This window comes from Eubalaena glacialis, chromosome 10, assembly GCF_028564815.1.
Source record: "Eubalaena glacialis isolate mEubGla1 chromosome 10, mEubGla1.1.hap2.+ XY, whole genome shotgun sequence".
Classification (NCBI taxonomy): Eukaryota; Metazoa; Chordata; class Mammalia; order Artiodactyla; family Balaenidae; genus Eubalaena; species Eubalaena glacialis.
In genome coordinates, this window is record NC_083725.1 from 74736643 (window position 1) to 74761603 (window position 24961).

At 44.6% G+C, this 24961-nt stretch overlaps 1 protein-coding gene across 4 annotated transcripts in view; it reads right to left on the minus strand.

The window, feature by feature from the left end:
• Nucleotides 1-24961, minus strand: part of SCUBE2 (signal peptide, CUB domain and EGF like domain containing 2) — a 75666-nt gene that overhangs the window by 34664 nt on the left and 16041 nt on the right. For 2 of the 4 annotated variants that reach the window (XR_009702318.1, XM_061202970.1), the window contains exons 5-16: nt 23912-24037; nt 21424-21540; nt 20603-20692; nt 15714-15830; nt 14633-14755; nt 12092-12208; nt 10613-10735; nt 10077-10193; nt 9731-9817; nt 7912-8046; nt 5296-5451; nt 4698-4904 (exon numbers count right to left, since the gene is read on the minus strand). Coding sequence is in view for 3 of the 4 variants with exons in the window: in XM_061202970.1 (XP_061058953.1) it covers nt 4698-4904; nt 5296-5451; nt 7912-8046; nt 9731-9817; nt 10077-10193; nt 10613-10735; nt 12092-12208; nt 14633-14755; nt 15714-15830; nt 20603-20692; nt 21424-21540; nt 23912-24037 (1515 nt within the window). In the remaining variant the exon portion in view is untranslated. The remainder of the gene's footprint in view (nt 1-4697; nt 4905-5295; nt 5452-7911; nt 8047-9730; nt 9818-10076; nt 10194-10612; nt 10736-12091; nt 12209-14632; nt 14756-15713; nt 15831-20602; nt 20693-21423; nt 21541-23911; nt 24038-24961) is intronic. The other 2 variants (XM_061202971.1, XM_061202972.1) reach the window with 2 other exon arrangements.

Here is a 24961-nt window from a genome sequence, read left to right on the forward strand (position 1 = left end):
ATTCTGTTTTAATTAATTTTTCTCAACTACTGCAGAGGAACACTACTACTATTAAAAGTTGAATTAAACTTTTCTAGTCCCTCAAGAACCCAGGCACTAAGATACTTCCCAGTTTGCCAGTTGCCTGGATTGTGTCTTTTTAAAATTTCAACAAGTTTTCAAAATAATCAAATACAAAATTTTATATTTTAGCAAGTATATTCCTTAAATAATGTATCCTTTATGAAAGGATAAATAGTTATGAAAGAAAAATAGAAATCCATTTCATCATTAATTTTTTCTTTTCTTTCTTCTTCTGTATATGAAGGGCTTCATGAATTACTGTGAGCTTAAGGAATTTGTTCCTTGGAGAATATAATAGCTATTTTTTTTTTTTGCCATCTTGCTAAAATTGATCACAGATGGTACAAAGGTCACCTGCAGAGCAGGCTGTCCCCAAAGTCCTTAAATGTCAAATTAATGAGACTTTATGTATAAAAATGACTATAAGAAAGAAAATGTTTGGTCAGAAGTGACTATGTTCTTTGATATAACTTGGGACTTTAAATTTTATTTTTTAAAAATGATATTGGAAAACCAAAAAATTCAATGGAAAAATAGGCAAACCGTAAGGATATTCTCAGAAGAAGAAATCTAAATCGCCACAAACATATGAAAGCATGCTCAGTCTTACTAATAATCAAAGAAAAACAAGTTAAAAATGACTATTATTTTTACTTCTCAGATTTGCAAAAATTTAAAAGATCAGTAGGGCTTCCCTGGTGGTGCAGTGGTTAAGAATTCACCTGCCAATGCAGGGGACACAGGTTCAAGCCCTGGTCTGGGAAGATCCCACATGCCGTGGAGCAACTGGGCCCATGTGCCACAACTACTGAGCCTGCGCTCTAGAGCCCACGAGCCACAACTACTGAGCCCACGAGCCACAACTACTGAGCCCACATGCCACAACTACTGAAGCCCACCCGCCTAGAGCCCGTGCTCCACAACAAGAGAAGGCACCGCAATGAGAAACACGCGCACTGCAACGAAGAGCAACCCCCGCTCGCCGCGACTAAAAGAAAGCCCGCGCACAGCAACGAAGACCCAAAGCAGCCAAAAATAAATAAATTAAATTAAATTAAAAAAAGAAAAAGATCAGTAATATATAATCCATGTTAGCAATGAGGTGGGGCAAAAAACACTCAGATACAATGTTGGAGGGAGTATATATTAGTACGTTTTTGGAGGGTAATTTAGCAGCATCTATTCAGTTTTAAATATGCATGTCCTTTGACCTACACGTCTATCCTTCAGAAATACTGGACATGAGCACAAAAAGAAAATTCACTGCAGCATTATTTGTAACAGAAAAATCAGGAATAACTTGATTAAATGTCCACCAATAGGAGTACGGCTAATAAACACTGGTGTCTTAAAACAAATATAGATTAGGAAGCTTTAAAAGAAGTATGGTAGCTCCTCTGTTAGCATGGAAAGATGTCCATGATCTACCCTGTAGTTAAAAACAATACACAGCACTATTAAAACTGCATTGATATATTTTTTGTTTTTTTCACACATAAACCTACAGCCTATTGTCAATACAGCAGCCAAAGTTATCCTTTTGAAACATAAGTCAGAACCTTGTTACCTCTTCACTCAAATCCCTTCATTGGCTTTTCTCTCCCTCAGATTCAGAGTCCTCACCAGGATTTCCACTCCCCACATGATCTGGCCCTCTGCTACTGCTCTGACTTTCTTCCTCTGCCCTCCCTCCCTCAGCTCTCATCATCTTGGCCTTCTCTCCAGCCCTCAGGGGTTTTGTACTTGCTGTTGCCTTTGCCTGGGACTCTTTCCCCCAGATGTCCCCATGGCTGGTTCCTCCCATCCTTCACCATCTCTGCCCAAATGACACTTTCCAATGACCACTGTCCCTGAACACAGTCTGTGTTTTGGGGGAGTACACTCCTCCTCACCCCTCCCCTTGCCAAAACAGAATTTTCTATTCTACTTCTCTGCTTACCTGTTCGTCACCCCCTTACCACCATTTGCTACAGGATATATTTCCTTCTTTATTGGTTTGTGGTCTGTCTCCCTCCTCCAGAAATGTAAACTCAATGAGGGCTGAGATTTTTGCTCTTTTGTCTCATTATTGGATTCCCAGCACCTAGAATAGTATCTGGCACACAGTAGGTGCTCAATAAATATTTACTGAATGAGTAAATAAATTTTCATTTTTATACGTGCATAAAAACAGATGTGGAAAAATAAACAGCAAACTAGTGACAGTGATTATTTCTGGGGAGTGGGATTGGGAGCTGATGGGAAAGTTTCCATCCTAACTGTGTACATTTCTGTATCATTTGGAATATGCACCACTTAGGTAATTAAAAACTAAATAAAAAATATTTTAAAGGAAAAACATAATGGTCCCATCTCTCCTTCCAAGTGACTCAAAGCAGTCTTTGGGCTCTTTTCTAGAAACACAAAATAATTTCTAAAAAGAACTATCCTAGGTTTGTCTCCACTGCATGTGCCATCAGAGCTCAGAAAATACCAGTAAGCCTGGTTTTTATGATGTTCTAACACCATTAAATAGATCAGGAATATAAGACACACACACACACACACACACACACACACACACCATGGTTTGCCCGTGCCAGGAGTCTGCTGGGTAAAAAGCCTTTCTAACTAACACACCTGACTCCTCTTTACACCCACTTCCTCCCTCCAGCAGGAGAAAGGAGTTTCACTGGTAGTTCCTTGTGCTGTTTCCTTGACATGGTAAAATCTTTAACACTGTTGTCAGGCAGGGTGAACCTGATGTTGTGGACTACAAAATTCATCCAGTGCTAGAGGGAGCTCTTGAGACAAGATACATGGCCTCTCATGGAAGCAAATCCAACCTAACTCAGCGTGATAAGCATCTCAGGGACACGTTCACACACACAACAGCTACACAAACCTTGTACTGAGTGTCTCTCACCAGCTGTCACAGTCATGAGGCCCCTGTTAAGTAACTCCTGATCCTCACCCTGAGGCCTTTATTCCCCAGAAGCACACCCATGGTAGTATTAATAATACTCTCACTGGGAGTTGTTCCACAGGGCCCTTGACACTAGCTTTTCCTGAACTCTTAACTGGCCATAAACCTCCCTGGTGAGCCTGCAGGGCCTCTTCCCACAGGACAGAAGCTGGGGGAAGGGGTGCAATTCAGCTCTGAGAGGCCAGAAGGAGGCTGGCCCGCCTATCCCTGACAGTTTCTGCAACTCACCCTGGAAAGCAGGGCGGCAACAGCCAACTCTCATCACCATTTTGGTATGGAAACTGGAACTCTTAGAATTTTCAGTGAGAACCAACCAACCAGCTGGGTTGTTCTTACCATTTTTTTTTTTTTTTTTAGGAGAGTCAGCTGGAATAAAATTCAAGACTATTTGAGAACCAGCCCTTGGTGGACAGTTACACTGATTTTACACATGATTTTCACTATGTTGTGGCAAAGCAACAGAGTTGGGCTGTGGACCTATTGCTGACAATTCTGAACAAATGCCTCTGGGCTCAGCTTTGCTTCTTCAGAAACACTGGTTTATTACTCCTTAGCTCAAGCATCATTTCTCAGGCCTCATGATTCTAATGACACTTCAGAAAGGACATCAATTTACTCTGGAGGGGTCTGGTTATCGAAATTCACCTTTCTTGGGACCAGAGCACAGGCTTTGGAGTGGGACCATCCATGTGACCTTGAGCAAGAGCACTTATCCCTCTGAGCTCCAGTTTGCTCATCTGTAAAATGGAGATAATAATACCTACCTGGTAAGATTACTGGAAGGATTGAATGAGGTCATGCAGATATAATGCTTAGTGTTACACTTGTGACAGATGAGGATTCAACAAATGGTTACAGTATTACTGTAAAGAGAGACCCTAATTTCCCCCCATCTAAGACTTTTTAGGTAGAATCTCTCATAATTGCCCAGAACAGTCTCTCACAACAAACAAATCTCAAGACTGACCACCCTGGAACGTCTTGCCCAGATTCCTCTTGCCTGGAACTTCATCAGAGGAATAGAACTGATATTGTTCAAGTTCCGGGCCTCAAGTTTAATTCTGATACATGCACACACACACATACACACACACACCACCACCGCCACCACCACCACCAACATACACTGGAACTGACACTACTAGAAAGCTTGGGCCATAGCTCAGGGATCTCATAAGGCAGCTGAGCGACCCCCAGCCTTGCCTCTGCACAAAACTATGGACAGGAGTTTGTTCATTGCCACCATGCGTCACACCAGAGGGATGATAGCGGAACTGTGATAGTGGAGTGTCGAGAAGGCTCATGGATGCCTTATACTTGCAGTCCTGCCCCAGCTGGGGGACCACAGTGCTTTGAAGACCACAGTCCCTCAGATCCTTAAGGGGCAACACTCCCTCTTCTCATCAACCCTGCCTCTTCCATTCTGTCCCTCAACCCAACAGACAGTTATTAAGTGCCAGGCACTATGCCAGGTGCTGGGGGGCTCCTGATCCTGCAGGCAAGGCCAGTACCCACATGTAGTTCTCAAATGAGTGTGGGTGTCCCAGGTGTTCTCTGGAAGAAGCCTGGGGAGAAAGGATGGGCCAGACTTGCTTTTGGTTGCCCTTAGTATTTTTGGAGCTCAAGACAGTTCTGTTAGCAAGAATGTCCCGGCCAGCAGGCCACTCACCACATTGGTTTCCTACATGGCCCTGACCCACTCCACAGGACTCCGCCCAGTGTTCAGATGTTTGGGGAGACTTTTTAGCCACTTCGAGGTCCACGCCTGAGAGCTGGAGGTGAAACTGCTCCCTGTGGGCAGCCTTCCGGAGCGTGCGGATGGCCTTCCGGAGCCGCTTCTCTGTTCGCTTTATGATGCAACTCGGATCACAAGAGGCTGCAGAAACAAGAGGGACAGCAGTGGAGAGGTCAGGCTGCAGCATGTGAGCATGTCCAGACCAACTGCAGGACCCACAAACACCCACAGCTCCCTGTGCACAGCATGGGGAGAGGCTTGGAGTTGGGCACTTAGCAGGCTGGGCAGCATTCAATTCAAACAGAAATTTGTTGACCAAAATGGTAGCTTTGGGTTTTGATGAAGCAGATAAAATCATCAGGTTCCAAACCAATTCAGTTTAGTTTGGGGGTGAAAAAAAACAGGAGATACTTCAGTGGTTTCACTATTTCCCCCCCCCACCCCCCCCCGCAAGAATGATGAAAAGTGAAAGGCAAAGAAATAAGGAGCAAGCTGTGAGAAGTCTGGCACCACAGACTGTTTTCAAACCAACCTGTCACCTCCTTTTGGTTAGTTTCAAGCTCAAACTCAACAGTGATAAACATTTCCTTAGGGGTGCTCGGTCGTCCGGGGGCTCCCGGGACTTGCTTGCCAGAGCTGCATGTAAGGTTTGCGTAGCGGAAGCTCTCTTTTACTGAGCTGTGCTTCTCTGTATGAAGAAACAAAATTATCGGAAGCCAAATCCTGGCAAAGCACTCAGCTGAACATTCTCTACAACTCTGTAAACATTTCATTAGAACAACTCTCAAGGGACCAGATGATTAACTCCATATGCCAAGACGCTGCAAGCCCTCAGCCTGGAGCAGGATGACACTTTAATCCTGAAGAACCAGTATTGCCACCTATATAACTTTACAATTTAGCTCTTGAAACTTTTTTTCATGAATAAATGCTGGATGTTTCCGACTGACCGGCCACATCTGTGGAAGATGGAGACCAAAGGTTGTCTTGCATTCCTGACTGGTAATTTGTTAAGGTGCGTTCATGTTCTCACAGTTGGTTTCTTTAAAGCTGGACTATGATGTCTCAAGCAGGGGCTGAGGGGCTTCAAGTAAGGAACGAACACAGGAGTAGAAAGGAAATTAACTCCTGCTTTCAGGCAAACTGACCTTGGAGTAATTCCAACCCAAAGGGAAAGCTGGAAAGCACATGAACAATGATGGCTTATTTTGAAATAACCAGGAGCAATAAATGGCACAAAGAATCAACAGAACCAAACAATATCATGAAGGCACGTAAGATGGGAGTGAAAGTGTTACGTAAGGCAGGGCTTTGTGCATCCTCATTCCTGACTGGCCATCACTCCTCCCTCCATGGCTTCCAGTGAATCTTTTAACTAATGATTGTTAACCAGAACCAAAGAGCAGGTCCACATACCATCCACACAATTAACTAATCTTACTTTATTGAACTGAAGAATTATCTGTATCGTGTTCTTCTCTAACATTATAAGGATGTTCAAATCAGCAGGTCATCAGGACCAAAGGAAGGAGAAGGCAAATTAATTTTTCCCTAAAGATCTATCTTACCTTTTCAAAAGGCTAACTTCACATCTCAGACTGAACAGATGCTCATTCTGAACCTGTTTTCCTTTCCATTTTTCCATATCTTTTATTTATTTATTTTTTTTGGCTGTGTTGGGTCTTTGTTTCTGTGTGAGGGCTTTCTCTAGTTGCGGCAAGCAGGGGCCACTCTTCATCGCGGTGCACGGGCCTCTCACTATCGCGGCCTCTCTTGTTGCGGAGCACAGGCTCCAGACGCGCAGGCTCAGTAGCTGTGGCTCACAGGCTTAGTTGCTCCGCGGCATGTGGGATCTTCCCAGACCAGGGCTCGAACCCATGTCCCCTGCATTAGCAGGCAGATTCTCAACCACTGCGCCACCAGGGAAGCCCGCATATCTATTTTTAAAACTTCTTATTTTGAAATAAGCTTAGATGTATAGAAAAGTTGCTAAGAGAGTACTCAGAGTTCCCATATACTCTTCACCCAGTGTCCCCTAATGTTAACATCCTACATTTACACGTATCTTTATCAAAACTAAGAAATTAACATTAGTACAATACCATTAAGTGAACTAAAGACCAAATCTATTTTTAAATAATGCTTTCCCCTCTGATTAAAAGTATAAATGCTCACTGTGGGGAATTTGGAAAATGCAGGAAAAAAATTAAAATCACTCATCATCCTTCCACCCACATATAACCCACTAATAAGGACATGGTGAGTTTTCTTTGTTTTTCTTCTACTCACGCTTTTTCTTATATAATTTAGGTCATATTAGATATACACAATGTTACTCTCTCTTTTTCCATCTTAGCATTATAAAAAGAACATTTTCTAATGTCATCAAACATTCTTTGAAAACCCATAATTAATAGCTGCATAATATTCTATCAAACGGAGGTGCCCAAATTAATCTTGGTCAGTTACTTAAAATAGGCAGTCAAATGTGACTAGAGTGATTTTGCATTTATTTGTTTGTACAATTTATTTTAAGGTAGATTGGGGAAAGAACCCTCCCTAATACATGACTCCTGATTTTTTTTTTATTCTCTAGAATTATTCTATGAAATAATACTGGAAATGTGAGCTGGGGAAGAAAGAGGAATGTTGGATTCTGCTCTTTTCATAAGGCCAGGTCTACTTGGAGAGTATTTGTTCTGCTGAAGCCAAATGGCATCACTGCCTCCAAAAACTAAATCCAGCAGGAAAGCTGGATATTACATCTTTGTTCATCAAAGATTACCCTTTCTGAGCCAAACCTTTTTTTCATTTCTTTGGATTCGGATTTTGGATTATATTAAGCAAACTCTAAGGTCTAGAAAATTTAACCCAGTATGATCACAAATTACTAATGCATCTTAAGCCCTCATTGATTCCTATTAACTCACAGCTTTCCCCAGAGCTTCACTCTTTGTCCCCTGCAAAGGAAACCCTGAGGTATAACGCCAGAAGCATACGGAGGTGCCAGGTGAGGCTCTTCTTCATCTTATGAAGAGAGTCCACAGAGATTCTGAACTGTTTGATCCCATCTGAATGGCTCGGCTCATTACAGGCCCCTTTCCCACCATGCAGGCAAGCTCCCTGCACCAGCCATCTGATTCCATACCTGGTAGTACTGGTCGCAGACCCTCGGGAAACAGATCAGCCTTTTTCAAACTACACTTGCCTTCATTTAGCTTAAAGGTTACACTTGTCCTGACGGTGGCGACATCTTCAGAAAGAAACAAGTGAGAGATGTTACCTTCAGAGGCAAAGGAATGGAAACACCAGTGGGTAATGGAGAGCTGTCCATTGCTGGAAGTACTCCCTGAGCCCCTCTCTTATGCTGAGACCAAGAAAGTTTGGGATTGGGGAGCACCCGTTCCCTGGGACTGGGGGCACCAGGAGCCTCCTAAGAGTTACACTTATCGCTCCATCTGAGATGAATCCAGGGCTCAAACATCACAAAGGAAGGGCCAAAAACAGCCTCAACAGTGAGATGAAAAATGAGGTCATTTCTGTGCCTTTCCAAGAAGGAAGGCCAGAATCCCCCAGTTCAAATTTGGGCAAGACAGCTGAGGGAAAGGGAAGGGCAGATTCTCCTAAATAAGCCTGTCCTGGGAGGACAGGGCTGAGGGAGCCACCATTCCAGACAAGGATGGCACTCACTAAACGTGGCTAGGATTTTCAGGGTCTGTGAGGGAGCAAGTCCTACTTTGAGGGCCTCATATGGAAAATTCTGTTCTCCTTCCATGGTCAGTCTTAATCATGTTAGGCTCTGGAGCCAATGACCAGGATTCAAATTCCAGCCCTTTGACTTGTGATGAGAACTTGAGCAAGGTACTTAGTCTCCCTAAGCCTCAGTCTTCTCATCTGTAAAATAGACATAATTACAGTCCTTACATTACCGGGCTGTTGTGAGGATTAATGAGATAATGAAAAACAAAAAATGTTTAGCTTACTGTCTGGTACATAGTAAGAACTGAATAACTGTTAACTATTTGCTTGCTCACCCTTAGGGTGGCCTTAATCTCCAAGTGATCATCACTACGAGTTTTGGTGAAACAGACCGTGAAGTCCCCTCTGGCTGGGTCCAAACATCAGACAAGAGGGGCAGTGAAAGATAGTGCTTAAGACTCTGGACCCAAACTGCCTGGTCAAAATCCTGGCTCCACTATTTCCTATCTGAGTCACTCTGGATATGTTATTTCACCTCTCTGAACCTCAGTTTCTTCATCTGGTTAATGAGGATAACAGTAAAACTGCCCCAGAGGGCTGTAGTGTGGATTAAATCAGCTAATACATGTAACACAGCGACCAGCATGTTTTAACTGCTCCATCAATTCACACGAGCTGTTATTATCATGCTTTGCACCTCTATCTTTGCTTATATACATAATATGGACATCAAGAACCATTTCCTTATTCAGATGTTCACATGACATCATCACAGATGTCTGTCTAAATCTGGGAGGACAAGGCCTCTTAAAAGCTTTAAATGTCCTTCTTTGTCTTTTGATAAACCAGAAAGGGTTTGGGCCCCTTTCCCTGATCAGAATCCTTGCTCCCCTTGTCATGTCTCCACTGATGCCATGTGCCCCAAGCCCACGTTTCCTGCCGAGCCTCTGAGGTGCTCTATGGTACAGGGAGTTGGGAAGACCTGTGTCTCCTGGTCCCAGAGCTACGTGGGCCTCTGCCCAATATGATGACCCACCAGGGCTGCACGGAGCCTTCCGGCACACAATGGACACTCAGTAAGTGTCTGTTATGTGGCGAGTCAGATCGCAGGCACCAAGGCTACAGGCAAGAACATCCTGTAATGTGCTTGCGGCATCAAAGAGATTAGGAGAAAAGAAAACAAAGCCAACGCCCAAGAACAGTATCCCACAAATGAAGCCCATTGAACACGGTGAGCCCCAGAGACAACACGCAGGTTTGGTAATTACCCCCGAGAGCAGAGTCATTTGATTTTTGCTGTTTGCTCCTCAGAGGAGAGGAAGAGCCGCAGGTGACAGAATAGGCCTCTTGCAGTCCTGACAGACAGAATGTGGATCGTCAGCAGGTAAGCAAGGTTACAGTCTCTCCCGGTGGCAGCTCAAGTCACCCGCAACCCCACTCCACGTGAACCACTAGAAAAGCCCCCAGAATACAGGGTCTCAGAGCATGGGCCTCCAGGGGTCAGGGGGCAGCTGGTCAAAGACCTGGAAGCCCTTTGAAGCCATCTAACACCTGAAGGCCAGGAAGGCCTGGCCCTGGCATGAGGACCTGCCCCAGGGCCTGGGACCCACTCACCTGAAGAGAGGTGAATGCCAGAGAGACATCTGAGGAAGCACCTGTCTCCTCCACCACTCTTACCACACTGCAGGGACACGTGGGGTGATACGCTAGTGGGCAGGACCCCCTCCACTTCTAGACAGGACAAAACACAGACACTTACAGAGAGAGAAGGTGTGACAAGGACGGCTGAGTCCCATGCCTCAAAGGCCCCAAGAAGAGAAGGTAGTGCCGACGCCCAGCACATAACACAGACACCACGTTTATTCCCCCCAGGGTAAAGGAGCGCCTTGTACTCTATTCTTTTCATGCAGAAAAGCAACCAGGGAAACAGAAGTGAGTTCCAACCTACGCAGAAGCACAGAAGGAAATGCCGAAGGGCCTGCAAAGTATCTCCTGTTTTTGAAGGATTTAAAGAACGGCTGCTGCAGCTCAGGGGAGGAGAATTCAGTGGAGGACTGGTCAGCCGCACTCCGGGTCCAGTGGGACGTGGGAGAGTGCTGCTGGGCCAGCGGTGAGCCCGCGCACTGAGCCCGAGCCTCGGCGCCTCTTACCCACACAGTCTTTTTTATTCCAGTGGAGCTTGTGCGCAGAGTGGCACCGGCATTCGTAGCTGCCCACGGTGTTCACGCAGACCTGCTGACAGCCTCCGTTGTTGACGCTGCACTCATTGGTGTCTGTGGAGCAAAACGCTCTCCTGTCACAGCAGCCCATTGCTGACCTGGCTGACACTATCCCTCCATCGAGGAAGGAGCAGGAGGCGAGTCACACGGCTGAAGCTCACTGAACTAAGGGAAGGTGCTGACCGCCTTCAGAATGCGCACTTGGCACGAGCTGACCCACTCCCCACTCAGTGGTCTTCCTGGCATGAGCCTCACCAGCATGGTCTCAAGTTCCATTCTTGACCAAACATTTCCGCCAGTGAGGACACTTAGAAGGGGTCACACTCTATTTTCAGGTGTCAAATTCAGACACTGCACAGGCTTCCAGTTTAAAACTCCACCATCCTCCTGGGCTGCATCCCAAGAGAGATAGAGAGAATTAGGATTCCCCACTTGGCAGTTCATATGGTTGGGATATAGATAAGAAAAAGGACTTGCACTAATCCCCATCAACTTGAGACTGAGTCCAGGTCAGAAGGTGACTCCAACTAAAACCCAAATACACGTCCATATTCAGGGAATATTTCCTTGGGGTTTCTTGACGGACTGGAGGGGCATGTGTTCAGCCACGCCAGGGATGTGTTGAAAAGGGGAAGAGAAACAACACTGTCTACAGCACATCACTACTATCCATTCTTCTTAAGGACACAGGAAACAAGGATTGGGTAGGAAGTACTAAGGCCAGTGGTTCCCACATCCTCAGATCCCCAAAATCACCTTGAAGCCCTAGACTTTTAGAATAAGAATCAGAATCTGTATTCTCAAAGATTGCTGAATGAATCTGATGATTAGAGAGAGCAGAGTGATGCCAAATCTGACTTAAGCCACAGTCTACTTAGCTGTAAGGTCATGAGACATCAGAACATGTTGCTGCAAGGGCTCAGAGCAGGAAGATAGAGTCCACGGTCCCACTTCCAGCTCAGAGACCTGCACAAAGACCAGCTCAAAGAGCTCAAACCAAGCTCCGCAGCCAGTTCCTACGCACACCAGGGCTGTGGAATCGGTTGGTACACTGCCAAGCCTCTCCAAGGGCCGTGACTTTACTATCTTGGGAAGTTCCAGCGGACAGGGCACCAGCTCCTGAGAGACCCACCCACTGTCTGAGTACAACTGTATCAATAAAGTCCATAAAGAATTCACAGCTGAAAGAGCTCAGCTCTCCTCTCTGCTCCATTTCACACCTGACAAGTTAAAGGGATCAATGTGGGACGATTTCCCATAGCAGCTTCTTCCCTCGAGTTGATGGACTCCCTACTACTGTATAGGGACTGGTACGTCGGTTCAGCCCCCAAGGTAGAAAAATTGGCCCTGATCTGGGGAAGCTTAGGAGTAAGGCCCAGCCTCATCCGACTCTAGAGGGATTCCACTCACCTCCACAGTGGGTAAAGCCATAGAGGGTGTACCCTTTGTTGCAAGCACATGCAAACGTGCCAGGGTGGTTGATGCAGCTGTGGTCACAGGTCCTATCCAAAGAGCATTCATCCACATCTGTAATTGTCAAAGGGAGAGGGGAGCTGAAACCAACTCTGAGGGACAGTGGAGAGAAGAACACACTTATAAGAACACCAGTTGCTGACCAATAACAAAAACAACAAAGTGAAAATTATCTATCAGTTCTCCCTGCTCACTTGTGTTAAAGTGTTGAGCAGCCCACAATAAGTATACTCACAGCCAGGACCCTTATTTCCAAATTCTGTTGCACACTGCACTTGCCTAAAAGCTCAGTTGGTCTCTCTCACCCACGCTTATCTGCAGGGCTGAATAATTTAAAATATTTAAATGAATTCAAATGAGATAACATAACTAAAAAGTGTTCGTAAACTATTAGGGTGCTGCCTGTGCATTATTACTGTTCTATTACTAATTGGTAAAGGAGCAATAGTAATTTTATAAGCTATGGCCAATCAAAAGGAGAAAACACTTGAGCTGGAGATAAATCTAGCTCCTATCTCTTTTGGGTCTTGCCAGAATTCACCTTCTGGCCCCAGGAGGCCAGTTGATCCTGGGTTTTACTGCCCTCTGCACTAAAACAATGCATTAACATTAACATCCTCAGTAATTTTCTATTGCAGACACTGAAATGTGGTGCTTAAGCACCAAACAGGATCCTCTTGGCCAATCCCTTGGCTTTGTTCCTCCCCCATGGTTCAGTCCCAGGGGGCCCCTCCCTTCCCAGTTCAGCATGAAGGCATCCTTGGCTGCATTTGAGGTCATGGAAACTAGCCTCAGGAGGCTGTATTTGTCAGTCTAATCATCTCTTCTTCCCTGGCCTGGTTCTTACATCTTTCCTGTACACTAGAATCTCAGTGCTTCACTTCCTCAACTCTTTGGAAGATTTTAACAGAGTTATGACTTGTATCTCCAAATGGATAAACCAGGACCAGCGCAGGACTCAGTGGAAGCCAACTAGACCATTGCTAGATCCCTTTTCAACACCAAACGTGCCACGAGAAACTATGTTAATAAAAAACAAACATTTGGAAGGGACTGGAGGAATGAAAAACACGAAATAAAAAAGGGTAAAATCTTACAAAACCTCTTCATCCATAACTTTTCCCAGAAGTCCTGACAATTTCTTTAGTAAGTTTGTTCTGTGTAAATATTTGTCCTACCAAGACTGATCAGTGAAAAATGAGAAAAAGTCCACTTCTTCTGTAGTAATTGATATCATTCTATGAATTCTTTTACTAATATCAGCCAGTTACCGAGAAAGTGGGCTCGTTCAGTAGCTGACTTTGGCTGCTCACAACAGGCTTTTGCTTTGTCAAAAAATAAGTAGATCACTTTTCTAATTCCTTTTTAATGTGTTTACACAGCTTAAATAGTATTTCTTGCTCTATACATTATGAAACATTATGTGGAACAGCAAATTTTCCTTCCAAGTCAAACAGAAGAAAACTATGCAGTAGTCATCTAGAGTGAACTCGCTGAATTTAAAGGGGTGTGACGTGTCTGACAAATTATGTACCAAGAAGAAAAAACCAAGAGAGAAACCTAATTCACACCGTAAGATTATAAAAAGGTAATGTTGCATCTTTATTATATGAAGTGAAATCAGATATTATTTTCTGATTTTGATTTAATTCTGGGATTTCTAACAAAATAAGTTAGGCTGTTCTTATTCTCAGCAATGGATCAGAAATAAATGATAGCACATCTTTCCTGAGAGTTTCTTTCTATATATCAGTGGGGCATAAAACGTGCTCATCTGAAAATATAAATGATGCCCCCAACCCAAAACAGCTTACCACTGTGCAAAACACTTATTAATATCAACAACTGCTACCCAGAGAAGTTCCCTTGCTGCGCCCCTTATATGGGAAGGATGTGTCTGAGAAGGGGTCTGAAATCCTGCCCAAGGACTGCCCAGCCTTTCCTCCACTTAATCCCCTCCCTCCCTCACCCCTACCCTTTCCCCAAACACCAAAGGCTGGTCATTCAAACAAGGCCTATAAGGAAGGGACCAACTGGTTGACCCCAACTTTTTGCTGAGAAAAGGTATGTTAACTAAATCAACATCTTTTTGTCACCAAATTTTGTTAGAAAATCCATAACATTAAAGGGAATTTTAAAAAGGGAAAATTATTCATAATCTCAACACCCTAATGCAACCCTGCTTGCATTCTGTGATCCATTCCACTTCTAGCAGCGAGCTCTGCTGTAATCACACCACATGGGTTCATTGAGGTGTTCTCTAATCATTAACAGCTTAATTTCTAAAATATACCTGTGAGCTACCTCAGTGTTTTTATTTTACTTAACAGATGAAATAAGTGAAGCACAGGGTGGAGGTTGGATTAATGACTCCATAGAGAAGCCCAGCGAGCCAGTCTCTGCCCGAGCAGGGTTTCGTCTTCTCCAATCCAACCAGTGGGCATTACACAGCACAGCTAGCTATGTTTCAGCACATACCTTGGCAAGACTTCTCATCTGTTAATAATTTAAATCCCTTTTTGCAGCTGCAGTCAAAACTGCCCACGGTGTTTTTGCAGAAATGATCGCAACCTCCATTGCGCGTCTGGCACTCATCAATATCTGTAACAGTCAAGCATCGGCAAATCAGACAGCGATACTTGCCTCCTTATCCACAAATCCCTGAAGTGCTATTGTTTGTGCTTCATTATTCTCTGAAACAAAACAGACCCATAAACGCATTTAAGGATGTTTGCTGATGTTTTTAAACTTACATACGTTTTCTTGTCTGGCTTAACCCATTTTGAAAGACAAGTGCCTGGTCCCCTGGAGAACTCTGACTTACACTGCCCCTCCCTTGACTAGCATTAAGGAAACAAGCTATGGGAAAGAACGGTGATGTCCTATTATATTCTCATCCTTGCACAAGTCTCTCAAGATAAGATGGCTTCCTTTCCTATACTTCCCATTCCAGTTTAATGATTAAAGTTATAAGGAACTAGAATATTTGTTTTGGCAAATTACACCACGATCAAATAGCCTCAATGCTTTTAAGTGATTTCTGATACTCAATTAATTTTATCTTTTCTCAGTTCCATCTGGTAACTGTTTATCTACTTTTTTATCACGTTAAAGAACTAAGCCTTTGTACTCTGGCCCATGAAATACTAGGTCATCGGGGTCTCTATTCATCAGTACAAGTTAATGGTACAGTTATTCATTGTTCTCTGGATAACAAACTTGGCTGTTATTTATATGATAATCTCTAGGCTGTTATTTATGATATGATGATATTATCTCCTGCAAATGAATGTTCCCTTGAACAACTGCTCTCTTCTAATAAGGCCACTGCCTGAAATGGATCATTTGATGTTTGTAGAAGCTGACCTTCTCAACAGTTAGTGTAATTAAGCTGGTTCTAGTTAAGCTTACTCAGTTACAACCTTCTACTAGCCCAGGGAAGAAAAGCTTCCTTTTGATCAATATGAATCATAAGCAAATCTGGAGTCACTCAGGAGGCGTGGAGGGGAAGAGCTGCATTTACTCCCACACATTAGCCGCAAGGAGAGGCACAGGCTACCTTTACAGGTCTTCCCATCCAACTGGAGACTGAATCCGACGGGACAACTGCAATGAACACCTGTCGAAGTATCCTTACAGGTGCGATCGCAGCCTCCATTGTTGACAGCACACGTTTCTGCCACGGAGGTAAGAAAAAGGCAGTTAGCCTCCTAAAGAAGTACTCACACAGCTGGGAAGACAGGGGTATGGTGCAGTGTTAATACTTGACAAAAATTCATGAGAGTCAGGAAGCATGTGGGGTCCTCATGGTCACATCGCAAGCCTCTGCCACCCGCAGGTGAGCTAGAGGGAGGACAGGGGCAGCTCCGCCCCGCACCCATCTAAATAAGTGACATCTCCCGAGGAAGCCTGACAGGGTGAGAGAGGGGGAAAGATGCCTCTGCCAACCTGCTGAGCCTTTTTAGTGGCAGATTTGAAGCCACTAAAAGTTCCTGTTGATCGACAGCCAGTGACCTGCAAGTATGACCACATCTAGCAGTCTAGATGTGAATGCAGAACAGAGCAAAGGGGGATGTTCCTTCCTCTATCCTGAACCTTCTCTATTCACCATGTGTAATGGGCAAAGCAAGAGAGGGTAAACATCGCCCACCCCACCCATTCCCTTGCCGCAGACCAATGACTTCCTCCTGGCAACTGCCAAGTAACTCAGATTAGAAGTTTACCTTTCCTTGAAAGGAGAAAGACCTGTCATAGTTACATGAAAAAGCAGCCGCAGTTGTTAAATCATATCTATAGAGATGAAGAACAACAAGCTAATGGCCTTCTATTTCTGTATATCATGCATGAATTCCAAGTAATACACAAATGTTATTCAACATTCATTCAACGGTTAGCACTTAGGCATCCAGAAACTGATTTTACTTTTATAGCTACCTCTGTAAAGCCTCGGGGGTGGGGGAAGGCAAACTTAATTCTGATTAATTATGACAGAGAGAACATGTATGCTTATCTCTTGTTTCCTCGCCAAACCTCATTAAAATGAGAGTAAATAAATTTTTTAAAGTATAAATCCTTAACGACAAATAAAAGACAATAGATGAAAGATGTCAAATCTTCTGGAAGTGGCATGTCAATGGAGGAACAGTAACTGGCATAGCAGAAAGTTAAACCCTAGCAGTGGGGCTTCCCTGGTGGCGCAGTGGTTAAGAATCTGCCTGCCAGTGCTGGGGACACGGGTTCGAGCCCTGGTCCGGGAAGATCCCACATGCCGCGGAGCAACTATGCCCGTGTGCCACAGCTACCGAGCCTGAGCTCTAGAGCCCGCGAGCCACAACTACTGAGCCTGCGTGCCACAACTGCTGAAGCCCATGTGCGCTAGAGCTCATGCTCCACAGCAAGAGAAGCCACCGCAACAAGAAGCCCGCGCACCTCAACAAAGAGTAGCCCCTGCTCGCCACAACTAGAGAAAGCCTGCACGCAGCAACGAAGACCCAACACAGCCAAAAATAAATAAAAATAAAATAAATTAATTAAATTTATTTTTTTAAAAAACCTAGCAGTCTGCAGAGTGATGCCAACAAGTGGTAAGCTCATCTGAGCCACAGAATCTAAGAGAGGCTAAGGAACTGGAGGTACTAAAGTTAGTCTAGAGGCAGAGGTGAGGATGGAGTTAAAAATAGGAAGATTGATTTAGAGTCTGTATAACAAATAGGCTCCCAGATCCCCATCTTAATTCCACAGCCCACAGCACATCCCTATTTGGACTAAAGCAGACAAATTTCTTCTCTGGAAAAGGGCACCAGTAACAGCAGAGGAGGCGCTGTCAGGTGAAAGTCTATACTGTGAAAAGAGACATCTCAAACTTTCACCCTCTCTGCACCCCAGTTCCCAGGACACTGGCAGCCAAGCCTAAATCCCCTCAGCAGAAGACTGAAGGATTCCTCTACAGCCAAACTGACCGGCCCAAGTGAAAAGACCTATAGATTCTGGCATTTGAAGATCTCCAAATGAAATGACTAAGCCACTGCCTAGTCAACCAAGCATAAAGCCCACCAGTTGACAGAATATCCAAGTGGCTTTTCAATATTCCACTATTAAGTAAGAAAAGTCAGCCAAGGATCACTGGACATTTCAGAAAAGCCTCTAGTATGAAATAAATACACCAAATCAAACAAACAAGGGAAAAGGAACCTGGGGGAAACAAAGATAATACAGGGAACAACAGAGAAGTTAGAAAATCTTATTAATTTCCTCAGGGAGGTAAGAAAAGCATCCATGAAATAAGAACAGGTTCCTACAGCAAAAGACCAAAGTAAAATTCTTAAAAAATTAAAATATGAAAGCTGAAATTTAAAAAGAACCCTATAGAAGGATTAGAAGAAAAAAATGAAAGATCTCCTAGAAAGTAGAACAAAAATATCAAGAAGAGAAAGAAGAAAATTTGAGGAGCAATCCAGGAATTACAACAGCCAGCTAATAGGAGTCGCAGAGAGAAAGAGAAAAGTGAAGAAAGTTATCAAAAGAAAAATATAAGAAAATTTCTCGGAACCAGGGGATGCGAATGTCCCTCTTGAAAAGGCCTACTGAGTGCTCAGAATAACAAGTGGGACAAATCCCACAGTGTGGACATTGTTGTGAAATTTCAGATCACCAGGGACAAAAAGGAGACCCTGAGAACATCCAGAGAGAAGCTCTCGTAGGTTCCATACAAAGAATCAAGAATAAAAGTGACTTAGACTTCTTGAAAGAACACTAAATGCTCAAAACAATAGAGCGCTATTCAAAACTCTGATGGAATATTTTTCCCAACTTTGAGTTCTATCCTGAGCCAAATTCTCAAGAAAGGGTGAAGGTAGACTATAAAGGCATTTTCAGGTATGCAAAGTTTTAAAAAAATCTATATCTACCCATGTAAACTAACAAAAGAGAAGACATGGGATCCACCAAAACAGGAGCATGGGGAAGGGAATTCCCAGGCTGTTGCTCAGGGAAAGGCCAGGATGACAGATGTGCAGCTGGCCCAGGATTCAGGCCCTGCTAGAGCAGGGTGGAAGCCTCAGAAGAGACTTTTTAAGAAGAAAGTAGAATTGATAAGTTACCTGCTGTATTTGAACACATTGTAAAGGTTTTAGAGCTCTGCCAGAAATTTGCAAAAAAATTGCTAAGAGGTACTAAGAAAACTAAGCAAACAAAGAAAATATGATCATAGCACATTACATGACTCAGGGGTGAATCATATTTAGATATTCATAATATGTAAATTGTGATAAAACTATATTAAGGGTATGGGGGAGGGGGACAGAAGGGAGATATAACTTAGTCTTCTGTGGTAGGAAGTCAAAAGCTAATATCTAAAACTGACACATCAAAGGAATTCCCCGGCGGTCCAGTGATTAAGACTCCGCACTCTCATTGCCGAGGGCGCAGGTTCAATCCCTGGTCGGGGAACTAAGATCCAACAAGCCGTGCAGTGCGGCCAACAAAAACAAAAACAAAACAAAACAAATAAAACCTGACACATCAAGAAATAACTGTAGGACTTCCCTGGTGGTGCAGTGGTTAAGAATCTGCCTGCCAATGCAGGGGACACAGGTTCGAGCCCTGGTCTGGGAAGATCCCACATGCCACAGAGCAACTAAGCCCGTGTGCCATAACTACTGAGCCTGCGCTCTAGAGCCTGTGAGCCACAACTACTGAGCCCGCATGCCACAACTACTGAGCCCGCATGCCACAACTATAGAAGCCCGTGTGCCTAGAGCCTGTGCTCTGCAACAAGAGAAGCCACCGCAACGAGAAGCCTGCGCACCACAACAAAGAGTAGCCCCCCCTCGCTGCAACTAGAGAAAAGCCCGCACACAGCAACGAAGACCCAACATAGCCAAAAATAAATAAATTTATAAAAAAAGAAATAACTGTATACACTTCCCTTTTCAGAAACATGTGGGAGGGGGAGTCAGGAGAAGAAGAAACAACTAGGAGAATTGAAAAGTGTGGCCCCTGGCAAATGGCTAGCTAGGAGACAGGGAAATGATGTATTGCATTACAAGCTTAATAGTGCTAATTACGTTTTTAAGGTTTTTATATTATTCATATGTACTATTTTAAGGCAATTAAAAATAATAATTTTAATAGGGCAGAAAAGAGCTCAGAAATGTCACCTGCCTGGTAATCAATGGCTGCTTAATATCTTACCTATTAAATCCAGAAGCTATCGAAAGATCAGTTTTGTTGAGGCCAGGCCGAGCTTTCTCCAGAATAATAACGTCAGATGATCTGATGCCCACCCTCCCAGCCACCACTGAACATCTGCAGTCACCTCCAGCTCCAGCAGACCGGCTGCCAGACCTTCCTGTGTCCCCAGCCAAGTGCCACTCTTCTCCATTCATCTCTTCTGCCATTAACATGGGCTGAGTCCGAAATAGAAGACTCAGTGGACAAAAACCCAGCCAAATTGCCATATGCTAAATAGGGGCTGCCCAAAATGCCTCTCTCGTCACAGTTACTCAGAGCGGGGGTGGTCTGACATGCACTGACCACCCACTAAGTCCCAGACAGCGGACTCTGGGCACTTTTGCACATTATTGTCTTAACTGAGCTTCCTGATAACCCTAAGAGGTCGACTGTATTACATCCATTTTAGAGGAAGACCAGGACACAGCGGCTCGGGACAGTTTGCCCAAGTCTCAGCGCAAGTCTCAGCAGCGTTATGACACTAACCCAGTTATTCTGATGGCTGGGCCGGCGCTCTTCCCACAATACCAGGGGTCCTGGATGGTGACTAAGCAATAGCAGTGAGTGGAGAACAGACACACCCTGGCTGGACAGGAGCTGCTGACTCTAATCCAGCTGGTCTGAGGGCACATGGGCCCCACGTTCAGGCCTGATGCAGTAAGTTGGGGAGGGAAAGGGACAACGTCAGTGGCGGGGGAGGGCGGGGGAGGCGCCTACCCATGAGCAGCCGCCGTTTCACCCGTTTATCCCCATCCGCCATGGATGTGGCATTGCTCTCCATCACCTCCGGGGCAGCGTCCTCTCGCTCTGCAAGAGATGCAAACAGCACAGTTCTCAGACTGAATGAGTCAGATTGTTCATCCCCTGCACAACCACTTCTGTGGAAATCCCAGACATGAGAACAATGTGAGAAATGTGACTCTGTTCATTCAATAAAAATATGTTGTAATGAGGCTCTGTGCTAAATGGCCTCAGAGCCTTAATAGACATTAAATATGGAAAAGATTTTTTTATTCTACTGTACTAACCAGAGACCTTGGGGAACGCAAGCTTCAGATTCACTCCAGAACCCTCAGTCCAGGACAAAAAGAATCTTGGATTGGGGAACATCTGAAATGGAGCTAGCAAAGGACACGCCATGAAGGGCAGGGCAGGCAGGCATCCCACCAGAAATATGCAACCCTGGCTCCTGCTGATGGCAAAGGCCACCTGTCACCATGAACAGCTAGCTTTAACTTTGCCTTGCCCTGGCCTCTTGGGATGTGTTGTTCCGATCTCCAGAATACCAGCTTCAGGAGCAGCCTAGTCCAGGAGAGGAAAAAGGGCTTTCCAAGGTCTCACAGGGAGAAAGGGGCCCCCAGTCCGGGCCTGGACTACTTCCACTGCCACGTGTGAGGCAGCATGGGACATGCTTGAGGGCATATTCACTGGAAACACCCTGCCTCTAGTACTAAACAATATTAATCGTTAGGGTTAGGGCTGGGTTGGGGTGAGCAGGCTGGGGAAGACCCTAACCCAGTGTTGGGGTCACCATTCACCAAGGCAGCTCCTTCCATCCGTGTGCATCTTGTACTGGGGATGGCAGCTACACTCTGGGCCTTCCGCAGTGTCTTCACAGGAGTGATGGCATCCGCCGTTTCCATGGTTACAGGTCACTGAAAGGAAAATGAATCAAACCATTAAGCATGGAGATTTCCACAACTGAGGCTGTGTTTGCTCCAGAAGACCTCTGATTTTCATTCAGGAAGTATTCGAGCACCAAGCATGTGCTAGGAATTGTGCATAAAAGAGAGAACCTTGACTCAGACCACGTCCCTGTCTATATCAACAGGTAGTCACAACATGACTTGTAGAAATGCTGAATGACAGATTTGAGCAACGTTATACAGAAAGATAGACATGGGAAGGTCAGGGGAGGTTTTTCACTATTTAAAGGAAATTATACCAAAAGATTCCAAACTACTGCTTTGCTCTATTACGAGAAGTACTAGGGCATTTGGAAATGCTGTAACACTTTACGTCTGGAACAGACAATATTTAATTTGTATGTATATGTTAGGATTTCTCTCATCAGATTCCATCTGGATTAGTTAAAAGGGAGGGTAATCGGAGGAAATGATGACTCTTGCACACAGTTAATGCAACATTAACCAATAATTACAAAGACTATGTATGAACACATTGATGACAAGCCAAGGGGGAAAAAAAGCCAACTACAAAACTATCTATTCATCAAACTCAACAGTGGTTACCTCTGGCAAAGGAAATGGCAAAGGAAAAGGGGGAAATGTTATATGCTTCTTTGGACTGTTTAAATTCTTACACAACCATTTTTAACTTTCTAATTTAAAAGAACTAAAAACATATTTGCGCTGTGAGAAAAAACTGTTCTGTGACTATAGCTGTGTAAAAATTGTGTATGCATATCAACAACAAAATAGGAATATGAAAAAAGCAAAACAACTGATTATGTGGTGGAATTCTGGATTTTTTCTTTATAATATCCTCAAGTTTTATAATATCTGAATATAATCTTATAATATTATTTGAGCAGTGATACCTTAAAAACTTTTTAAATTTTTAAAAATAAGTTTTCAGGTATTCTACTGGCTCCCAAAAAGCTGTAAAATGCTGAGTCTCACCCCACAGGTTACTCTCCTGTGGAGACCTGGGTCCTCCTTTTGAAGACAGCTGGAGCCAGCCCCACTTTTAGGGGCCCTGTGAGGCTGTCAGAACCTGTTGTTGGTGACGGTGGCATCAGCCCTGGTTTGTCAGGCTTTGAGGTTGCACTCTGGTTTGTGATGGAGACAACGGAGAGAAGTCTCTCACCGACGAAACTGCCTCTCCTTCTCTTAACCACTGAGGTCTATTCACTGTAAACAACCATCCCCAGCAAACTGCAGGCGTCTTCTAGAGGGTCCATGACTTTGGGAAGAGTTCCTACAGGGAAACCCTCAGTGTTTCCTCTGGCGTAAATAGTGGTTTAGAAGCACCTTTAATGGCCGGTTGTTTCCTATTATCCATTGGAGCTATTATTGTGTTTCCTCATCATGTGGCAGCTGCATCTGGACTGTGTACACCATTCATTGACTCATCCATTAAACAAATGTGGATTGAGCACATCCAGGGTAAGACTGAGAGGCAAAAATAAGACAAGATCCCTGACTTGGTGGGGCTCGTAGTTGGGGAGACAGACACATAAATTCAATCCCAGATTCAACCCAGTCGTGTGGCTGAATCAAACACACGATTCAACCCCAGAGTGCCATGTGCTATCATCGAGGAATAAACAGCGCTATGGGAGCCAAAATACAAACTGGCTGCCTTGTCTGAGGCCATCGGGGAAGGCTTCTGAGGTCATGTAGCATGGTGACTAGGAGCACAAGCCTTACAGTTAGGCAGGCCTACGTGTGAATCCTACATTTGCCACTTACTTCCTGTGTGACCTTGTAGCTTTACCTTCTCCACGATTTTCTCCACTTAGCTCATAAGGTGGTGACTGTAAGAATTAAATGCAATATGGCACCTCTTTAGACAAGGCTTTGCACATAATAAATGTTTCCCCAAAGTAGCTATTATCTTTATCATGACTAGAAGTTAGGCAGGAGATTAAAAATTGAGTGAGAATTCACCAAGCTAGGAAGGAAGGAAGGCTTGGAAAAGCCTTGGAGGCATGAAAGAATGGAGGCTTTCTCCAAAAGCCAGGAGTTTGGTGTCTGGAGAAAGGAGGCTGATGAGGCTTGTGTAAGAAGCAGGAATCAGGTACCAAAGAGCTGCCAGATGAGGAAATTTGACTCTATTCTATGGGAACAGAGAGACCTGGCCCCCAACATTCACACTCCTTACTCCTGAGTGTTATTTCCTTCCGACTGGTTCTTTTAGAAAACATCATTTCCCTTCCCTACAGGAGATCACCCTCAATATCTCACGTGACTGCCTTCCCTGATGTTTCTGGTGCTGGGCTGCACAAGACAACCTCTGGGGTAGGATGGTTCCCAGCACAGCTGTGTGCCAGTCTGTACTTACAGGTGCAGTCTCTCTGGTTCTTGGCCAGCTCAAAACCAGGCCTGCACTCGCAGGCCACGCTGCCCCTCGGGGCCTCCTTGCAGATGTGACTACAGCCGTGATTCTTATTCATGCAGCTCAGACCCTCTGCAAAACAGCAGCACGCAGCCAGTGACCAGGTTGCAACAGAATCCTGACCCCGGGAATGAGGCAAGGGTCTGGGGGGTGGGCCACAGACCTGCCTGCCTGGGTGTCCATCAGTCCCACGTTTTAAAAGAATACGTCATTCAAATGAAGCCAGGTCATTTAACAGAGATACGAAAACTTTCTTATGTCACCCAAGAGATAGGATGTTTCAATTCCCCAAAAGAGGTAGGAGCTCTCCCAATACACTGAAAAGAAAGTACCCACCAGGAGGGAATTCCCTGGTGGTCCAGTGGATAGGACTCCGAGCTTTCACTGCCGAGGGCCCGGGTTGAGTCCCTGGTCGGGAAACTAAGATCCCACATGGCGTGGCCAAAAAACTTAAAAAAAAAAAAAAAGAAAGTACCCACCAGGAGCTCTCTGTTCGGTGTGGAATCAGAACCTGTGGACCCCAGGAACATGTCCTCAGACTCTTATCTCTGCCATGTTGTTACCCATGCTGATCAAGCATACAAACAGAAAAGGAGAATCTCTCTACAAAAATCTGCAGATAGACTGATGAAGATTCCCAACCTTTTCACATATTCTTGAAGACGACTTTCAGAAAATTTCAACCCTCCACTCTACCCCCACCAAATCCACACTTTGGAGGTGACTGTGACTACTGTATTTCAGCATCACCCCATGGACACCTGCCCAGGGACCTCTCTTATGTGACCACCTTCAGTTAGTCCCTGGGCCCTCCCTCAGTGGGCTTGGAGGACAACAGCAGAGAGAACAGAGAGAGACCTCATATATGTGGTTTCCTTTTGCTGCTGTAAAATCCTTCTCAAGTATACTGTAATTTTCATTAGGCCCGATCTCGTGGTAACTGTGGTAGGAAACGGGGTTATTTTCCTGGATGGTTTAACATGCATCTAAATGATG